The sequence below is a fragment of the Bufo bufo genome, chromosome 10 (genome assembly GCF_905171765.1).
Source record: "Bufo bufo chromosome 10, aBufBuf1.1, whole genome shotgun sequence".
In the NCBI taxonomy this organism is placed as follows: domain Eukaryota; kingdom Metazoa; phylum Chordata; class Amphibia; order Anura; family Bufonidae; genus Bufo; species Bufo bufo.
This window is the reverse complement of record NC_053398.1, coordinates 397,266-406,480: the sequence shown is the minus strand read 5'-3', so window position 1 is coordinate 406,480 and position 9,215 is coordinate 397,266. Positions and strand designations below refer to the sequence as shown.

The 9,215-nt window shown below is 45.2% G+C and overlaps 1 protein-coding gene across 2 annotated transcripts in view; it reads right to left on the bottom strand.

The window, feature by feature from the left end:
- Positions 1 to 9,215, bottom strand: part of LOC120980829 (tetraspanin-8-like) — a 94,649-nt gene continuing 85,434 nt past the window's right edge. For both annotated transcript variants that reach the window (XM_040410147.1, XM_040410146.1), the window contains exons 4-9: positions 8,530 to 8,604; positions 8,342 to 8,437; positions 7,634 to 7,741; positions 2,105 to 2,188; positions 1,741 to 1,853; positions 1 to 191 (exon numbers count right to left, since the gene is read on the bottom strand). In XM_040410147.1, coding sequence (XP_040266081.1) covers positions 1,800 to 1,853; positions 2,105 to 2,188; positions 7,634 to 7,741; positions 8,342 to 8,437; positions 8,530 to 8,604 — 417 coding nt within the window. In that variant the 3' untranslated portion in view covers positions 1 to 191; positions 1,741 to 1,799. The remainder of the gene's footprint in view (positions 192 to 1,740; positions 1,854 to 2,104; positions 2,189 to 7,633; positions 7,742 to 8,341; positions 8,438 to 8,529; positions 8,605 to 9,215) is intronic.

Here is a 9,215-nt window from a genome sequence, read left to right as displayed (position 1 = left end):
CAGCCTGACGTCACAGTCATCGGGAAGAATCCTTATTTTCCATTTATTCATTGGTTACATTATTAAACAGAAACATTAGATAGAAAATGAAAATACCCTCTGCAGCCGTAAACCCAAGTGAATGGATTGTATCCGGAGCCTCGCACCAGTCGATAGATCGCAGCAAAATAGCAGAACAGGATGTTAATGTACAGTCGTGGCCAAAAGTTTTGAGAATTACATAAATATTGGAAAAGTTGCTGCTTAAGTTTTTATAATAGCAATTTGCATATACTCCAGAATGTTATGAAGAGTGATCAGATGAATTGCATAGTCCTTCTTTGCCATGAAAATTAACTTAATCCCCAAAAAACTTTCCACTGCATTTCATTGCTGTCATTAAAGGACCTGCTGAGATCATTTCAGTAATCGTCTTGTTAACTCAGGTGAGAATGTTGACGAGCACAAGGCTGGAGATCATTATGTCAGGCTGATTGGGTTAAAATGGCAGACTTGACCTGTTAAAAGGAGGGTGATGCTTGAAATCATTGTTCTTCCATTGTTAACCATGGTGACCTGCAAAGAAACGCGTGCAGCCATCATTGCGTTGCCTAAAAATGGCTTCACAGGCAAGGATATTGTGGCTACTAAGATTGCACCTCAATCAACAATTTATAGGATCATCAAGAACTTCAAGGAAAGAGGTTCAATTCTTGTTAAGAAGGCTTCAGGGCGTCCAAGAAAGTCCAGCAAGCGCCAGGATCGTCTCCTAAAGAGGATTCAGCTGCGGGATCGGAGTGCCACCAGTGCAGAGCTTGCTCAGGAATGGCAGCAGGCAGGTGTGAGCGCATCTGCACGCACAGTGAGGCCAAGACTTTTGGAAGATGGCCTGGTGTCAAGAAGGGCAGCAAAGAAGCCACTTCTCTCCAAAAAAACATCAGGGACAGATTGATCTTCTGCAGAAAGTCTGGTGAATGGACTGCTGAGGACTGGGGCAAAGTCATATTCTCCGATGAAGCCTCTTTCCGATTGTTTGGGGCATCTGGAAAAGGGCTTGTCCGGAGAAGAAAAGGTGAGCGCTACCATCAGTCCTGTGTCATGCCAACAGTAAAGCATCCTGAGACCATTCATGTGTGGGGTTGCTTCTCATCCAAGGGAGTGGGCTCACTCACAATTTTGCCCAAAAACACAGCCATGAATAAAGAATGGCACCAAAACACCCTCCAACAGCAACTTCTTCCAACAATCCAACCACAGTTTGGTGAAGAACAATGCATTTTCCAGCACGATGGAGCACCGTGCCGTAAGGCAAAAGTGATAACTAAGTGGCTCGGGGACCAAAACGTTGACATTTTGGGTCCATGGCCTGGAAACTCCCCAGATCTTAATCCCATTGAGAACTTGTGGTCAATCCTCAAGAGGCGGGTGGACAAACAAAAACCCACTAATTCTGACAAACTCCAAGAAGTGATGATGAAAGAATGGGTTGTATCAGTCAGGAATTGGCCCAGAAGGTGATTGAGAGCATGCGCAGTCGGATTGCAGAGGTCCTGAAAAAGAAGGGCCAACACTGCAAATACTGACTCTTTGCATCAATGTCATGTAATTGTCGATAAAAGCCTTTGAAACGTATGAAGTGCGTGTAATTATATTTCACTACATCACAGAAACAACTGAGACAAAGATCTAAAAGCAGTTTAGCAGCAAACTTTGTGAAAACTAATATTTGTGTCATTCTCAAAACTTTTGGCCACGACTGTATATCCAAAATCCACAGGTTCTTGTACTTCGAGCCCCAGCCTGAGATAATCCAGGTCTCCTCATTTCTTCTTTATCTGACAATACAAGGTCATGGAAAGACTGAGGCCACAGAGCTGTTAAGAAAGACACAATGTTAAACCAGTCACTGAAATCATTGAAAAGACTCCATCATTTACTACAACTGGGAAGAAGCTTCTGCCTCTTGTCTTAATCTTCATCTGGTGGTCATGGTGGTCTGGGCCCAGATAGAGAGGAAAAGGAAAAGTGAGCAACTTCAACGTGATGTCAACCGAGATGTGTTTAGTACTTTTTACAGAAGAGAAGATTAATGGCATTTCACAGATTTGAGATCCTGAACCTTTACCTCGACCACCAGGAGCCCAAACGCAATCCCGATTATGATTAAATGAGGCTTTGTGAAGTCTTCGATAAATAATGAAGTGCACGTCTGCAGGAGAGAAGAAAGCATCCAATGAATGGTCCCTACGGGGTTAATGATAATCATGTATAGAGTTAATATACTGTATAATGGAAAATACATACAGTTGCAAGAAAAAGTATGTGAACCCTTTGGAATGATATGGATAAAATGTGATCTGATCTTCATCTAAGTCACAACAATAGACAATCACAGTCTGCTTAAACTAATAACACACAAAGAGTTAAATGTTGCCATGTTTTTATTGAACACACCATGTAAACATTCACAGTGCAGGTGGAAAAAGTATGTGAACCCCTAGACTAATGACATCTCCAAGAGCTAATTGAAGTGAGGTGTCAGCCAACTGGAGTCCAATCAATGAGATGAGATTGGAGGTGTTGGTTACAGCTGCCCTGCCCTATAAAAAACACACACCAGTTCTGGGTTTGCTTTTCACAAGAAGCATTGCCTGATGTGAATGATGCCTCGCACAAAAGAGCTCTCAGAAGACCTACGATTAAGAATTGTTGACTTGCATAAAGCTGGAAAGGGTTATAAAAGTATCTCCAAAAGCCTTGCTGTTCATCAGTCCACGGTAAGACAAATTGTCTATAAATGGAGAAAGTTCAGCACTGCTGCTACTCTCCCTAGGAGTGGCCGTCCTGTAAAGATGACTGCAAGAGCACAGCGCAGACTGCTCAATGAGGTGAAGAAGAATCCTAGAGTGTCAGCTAAAGACTTACAGAAGTCTCTGGCATATGCCAACATCCCTGTTAGCGAATCTACGATACATAAAACACTAAACAAGAATGGATTTCATGGGAGGATACCACAGAGGAAGCCACTGCTGTCCAAAACAACATTGCTGCACGTTTACAGTTTGCACAAGAAGCACCTGGATGTTCCACAGCAGAACTGGCAAAATATTCTGTGGACAGATGAAACCAAAGTGAAGTTGTTTGGAAGAAACACACAACACTATGTGTGGAGAAAAAGAGGCACAGCACACCAACATCAAAACCTCATCCCAACTGTGAAGTATGGTGGTGGGGGCATCATGGTTTGGGGCTGCTTTGCTGCGTCAGGGCCTGGACGGATTGCTATCATCGAAGGAAATATGAATTCCCAAGTTTAACAAGACATTTTGCAGTTAGAACTTAAGGCCATCTGTCCACCAGCTGAAGCTCAACAGAAGATGGGTGTTGCAACAGGACAACGACCCAAAGCATAGAAGTAAATCAACAACAGAATGGCTTAAACAGAAGAAAATCCGCCTTCTGGAGTGGCCCAGTCAGAGTCCTGACCTCAACCCGATGGAGATGCTGTGGCATGACCTCAAGAAAGCGATTCACACCAGACATCCCAAGAATATTGCTGAACTGAAACAGTTCTGTAAAGAGGAATGGTGAAGAATTACTCCTGACCGTTGTGTCTGATCTGCAACTACAGGAAACGTCTGGGGGAAGTTATTGCTGCCAAAGGAGGTTCAACCAGTTATTAAATCCAAGGGTTCACATACTTTTTCTACCTGCACTGTGAATGTTTACATGATGCGTTCAATAAAAACATAGTAATATTTAACTCTTTGTGTGTTATTAGTTTAAGCAGACTGTGATTGTCTATTGTTGTGACTTAGGCCTCCTGCACACGACCGTTGTGTGCACCCGTGGCCGTTGTGCCGTTTTCCGTTTTTTTTCGCGGACCCATTGACTTTCAATGGGTCTGTGGAAAAAACGGAAAATGCACCGTTTTGCAGCCGCATCCGTGATCCGTGTTTCATGGCCGTGAAAAAAATATGACCTGTCCTATTTTTTTCACGGCCAACGGTTCACGGACCCATTCAAGTCAATGGGTCCGTGAAAGAACACGGATGCACACAAGATTGGCATCCGTGTCCGTGATCCGTGGCCGTAGGTTAGTTTTTATACAGACGGATCCGAAGATCCGTCTGCATAAAGCTTTTTCAAAGCTGAGTTTTCACTTCGTGAAAACTCAGAACCGACAGTATATTCTAGCACAGAAGCGTTCCCATGGTGATGGGGACGCTTCTAGTTAGAATACACTACAAACTGTACAAGACTGCCCCCTGCTGCCTGGCAGCACCCGATCTCTTACGGGGGGCCGTGATCAGCACAATTAACCCCTTCAGGTGCGGCACCTGAAAGGGTTAATTGTACTATCATATCCCCCTGTAAGAGATCAGGGCTGCCAGGCAGCAGGGGGCAGACCCCCCCCCCCCTCCCCTCTATTGTAATAAATCGTTGGTGGCACAGTGTGCGCCCCCCCATCGGCCCCCCCTCCCTCTATAGCATTAACAACATTGGTGGCCAGTGTGCGGCCTCCCATCTCCCCCCCCCCCCCCATCATCATTGGTGGCAGTGGAGTTCCAATCGGAGTCCCAGTTTAATCGCTGGGGCTCCGATCGGTAACCATGGCAACCAGGACGCTACTACAGTCCTGGTTGCCATGGTTACATAGCAATAGTACAATAGTAGAAGATTCATACTTACCAGTAGGAGGAGCTCCCGGCCGGACACGAACATTGCAGCTCCCAGGTAAGTATGAATCTTTTACTATTGTACTATTGCTAGTAACCCGCTGCCACTAATGATCGGGGGGGGGAGATGGGAGGCCGCACACTGGCCACCAATGTTGTTAATGCTATAGAGGGAGGGGGGGGGCCGATGGGGGGCGCACACTGTGCCACCAACGATTTATTACAATAGAGGGAGGAAGGGGGGGGGGGGGCGCACACTGTGCCACCAACGAATTATTACAATAGAGGGAGGAAGGGGGGGGGGGCGCACTGGCCACCAATGATATTCAAACTGGGGAGGGGGGGGGGGGGGTCTGCCCCCTGCTGCCTGGCAGCCCTGATCTCTTACAGGGGGATATGATAGTACAATTAACCCCTTCAGGTGCGGCACCTGAGGGGTTAATTGTGCTGATCACGGCCCCCTGTAAGAGATCAGATGCTGCTAGGCAGCAGGGGGCAATCATGTACACAGTTTGTAGTATATTCTAACTAGAAGCGTCCCCATCACCATGGGAACGCCTCTGTGTTAGAATATACTGTCGGAAATGAGGTTTCACGATCTAACTCATATCCGACAGTATATTCTAACATAGGGGCGTTCCCATGGTGATGGGGACGCTTCAAGTTAAAATATACCATCGGATTGGAGAAAACTCCGATCCGATGGTATAAAAGGGACTCCAGACTTTACATTGAAAGTCAGAAGGGACGGATCCGTTTGAAATGGCACCATATTGTGTCAATGTCAAACGGATCCGTCCCCATTGACTTGCATTGTAATTCAGGACGGATCCGTTTGGCTCCGCACGGCCAGGCGGACACCAAAACGACTTTTTTTTCATGTCCGTGGATCCTCCAAAAATCAAGGAAGACCCACGGACGAAAAAACGGTCACGGATCACGGAAAAACGGGACCCGTTTTTGCGGACCGCAAAAAAATACGTTCGTGTGCAGGAGGCCTTAGATGAAGGTCAGATCACATTTTATGACCAATTTGTGCAGAAATCCATATCATTCCAAAGGGTTCACATACTTTTTCTTGCAACTGTATCCTCGAGTCAGTTTTGGTCAGAGTCACAGTTTTGGTTTCATCTTCTACTTTTGGACATCATTCATGGGTTCTCCTGTTGGCAGGAAACTTGCACCATTTTGCAAGTAAGTTCAGTCAGTTGTGTCTACAATTGCGTACAATGTTTGTTTTTTCCACGCGGGTGCAATCAGTTTTGATGCGATTTTCACACGCTTGAAAAAAAAAAAAACTGAAGATTTAAAAACAACATCTTCTAGCAACCATCAGTGACGAGAAGAACACATAGTAAACGTCCCCCTTTGGATCCAGATACAAAGCATGTTGCTCCAGAATTATGGTGTAAAATGCACCAAAAATAATGGGGTTTTAATTTGCACCAAATACAGGTGAAACTCGAAAAATGTGAATATCGTGCAAAAGTCCATTTATTTCAGTAATGCAACTTAAAATTAGAATATTGTGAAAAGGCTGAACATTCTGGGCTCAAAGTGTCCCCCTCTAGTCGGCTAATTAATCCGTACCCCCTGAGCAAAGGGGACCTGAGACTGTGACTTTGGGGTTTCATAAGCTGTAAGCCGTAATCATCCAATTATACCAAATAAAGGCCTGAGATATCGCGCTCTGCCTGTAATGAGTCTCAGATGTTAGTTTCACCTTTTAAGTTGCATTACTGAAATAAATGAACTTCGCACAATATTCACATTTTTCGCGTTTCACCTGTAGATCAACTGTTTTCTCCACAATTTTCACCATAAAGAATGCATGACTCCAGAAATAAGTTATAAATGTAAAAGTGGGCGGGGCTATCAAACTGGCGCATATTACGCCTCTTTTATCATCCTCTTATCGGTAGAAATGGCTCCAATTGTTACAGACAATTAAGCAGTTTATGTGGCGGTGGTTTGTGTAAAAAGTGACCGGTAAGTGATAAAACTGGATGATAAATGAGCTAAACCGCAAAACAACATTCGACAAAAAGAAAACAATGACAAAAACGTCCCGAGTCTAAGACAAAAGGCCCAATTTACCACTGGAAATGTCACAAATATGTTTCAAAAGTCGCAAGTGTGGTCTGGGCAGGGGTGGCTGAAATGGCGCATTTTAATTTTAAAAAGTCTAATTTTAGTGCCATTGGTGTTAAAAGGTTGCAAATCAAGAGAAATCAGCAGATGATCAGGTTGATATTTTACAAGCAGCGGGCGCCTTTTGATATGAGGTGAAACAAATCACCACTTTTGATTTGTAACATGTTTTTGGCGCAAGTTACGCCATTATTGATAAGTGACTAGAGATGAGCGAATTTCATGTTCTGAAATTCGTTCACGCTTCATTTGGTGGTAAAAGCAGAATTGAATTATGGATTCCGTCATCACGGAGCATAACTCAATTCTATGATGGAATACATAGCGGAATGCCTTTAGAGGTATTCCGTCATAATAGAAGTCTACGAGCTGCAAAACGGATCCGTCCGGTTTCTGTTATGCAGGAGAGGACTCCCCGGCACAGCATTATAAATCAGTATTCTGCCCTGAGCAGTGTCCAGAACGGAGGGTCGCGCTCGCACACGCTCCTCTGAACGAGCCCTCATTCCACTCTATTAGTGTTGCACCGTTTTTTGCCACATTACAGTTACACCTTTGTACCATATGCCCCTGCACGTAGCCTCCACCAGCAGCTCTCAGCATGGGAGGGGATAATCATCTGATCAATGGGGGTCCCACTGTCAGGAACCCCCCAATCACAAGTGGTCCTGTGCCACTCCATTCATTCTCTATGGACACTACGGTGCTCACCTATCTCCAGTCATCAGGGCCCACATTCTCCTGGCGGGTGGAGATACCAGCAGTTGGACCCTTACTGGTCAGATATTACCCCCCGGCCTGTAGATGGGGGATACGCTACATACCTGCTCATAGTAACCATTACCACATTTAGATGGTGAAGAGCAGGAACAGGATTCTGGCGGTCGGTTTCCCCAGTCACTGGCGCCACTAACAATTCCGCAGCACTTGTTCTAAGAGACAAATACATTTCCCTACATTTCCTGTCAATAAAAACAGTGAACTTGTAAAAAGATCCGGATCGATCAGAGAATGGAGGAGAGCGCGGTGCAAAAGGAGGAGAAAAGCGTAAGCTTGCGATGAATGGTTCATTTCTAGGCAATGGTCGTGACTGATCGATCTCTAAAGCTCTGGCGTCTAAGGTAATGAATGGGTGCAGCTTGGTATAGAGATGTAGTGAGCATTCGCACATAACCCTCAATAGAAGGGGGTCATCACACAAGCGGCTGCAGGCAGAGCGCGCCATTTACAACCTGCAGATATGAGAAGTGTAATTAGTGGCAAATGGCGAGCGTTCCCTGCACCCGATAACGCCCCAACCGGACCCTTTAATGGTTTGCTGCTACAATGTATCTAATAAGTAAGTGTGAAGTTACAATGTCTACATCTGCCTGGATTCACCCCTTGTCCTGACTCAATGGGGTACAGTATGTTCCCCCCCATAGTGAGGGGTTAACATCCTACCAGGCCACTGATAATGTACGGAAACCCTAGATACTAACATTCAGCATGGCCGCCGTCAGAAGAACCTACGAATGCCCCCGCGGACTTACCTCTTTTTGGATCATTTCTACCATATGCTGGACGAGGTCAGGTTTCGTATTTAATGGAATAACCTTCTGCAACATTTCTTTCACTTTTTCTTCCGACTTGCAAGGGAGAAGAAAGAAAATGTTCGGTCAATAATGTGACTTTCATTTAGACCTGGCATCAGGCGGCTACATGCAAGTGCTCAACTTACCTGCGGCTTATCTAGTGCCGCTAGAATCCCTGCGGTTACCTGCAATGCCAGGATCAAAAGCAACCCAATGAAGAACTGAAAAGAGACACAAAGGGAGGACAAAGCAACTTAATGTGAGCAACCAGGAGAATGGCGTTATAACAAAGCAGAGTCTCTGCTGCAGGATTTTCCTGTTCTGCTGTGTTACATGTGGATTTTGCTTTAGATTGCAAAGGGTAAAATCCATGGTGGAATGAATTCATTTGTTGCATCTGAAATGCTGGCAATGAAAACCCATGGCAGCAAATGCCCAGTGTTTATACCCAGTGAGGCCACAGCGCATCTGGCTGAAATAGTCAGCGGCAAAGTCGCAATGAAATAATTAGGGACTATGTCCACAAACAGGAACAGATGCCCATACCACGAAACACCTGGTACCACTAGACTCCTAGATAAACACAATCCCCTATAAAACAGTACACAGGTGTACCAGGCTTTCTATCCAAGCCTATTGTACTGGGCAAGGGAACGCGGCAAGGTTGCCCTTTGTCCCCGTTACTCTTCAACCTGGCAATGGAACCCTTGGCAAGGGGGCTTATTCATTCTAAGGTATTTGAGGGGATTAAAATAGGGAGTAACGAACTAAAAGTTAGTTGTTTTGCGGATGATATCCTCCTGTATCTGGGGGCTCCAGAAGCCCAGCTGGG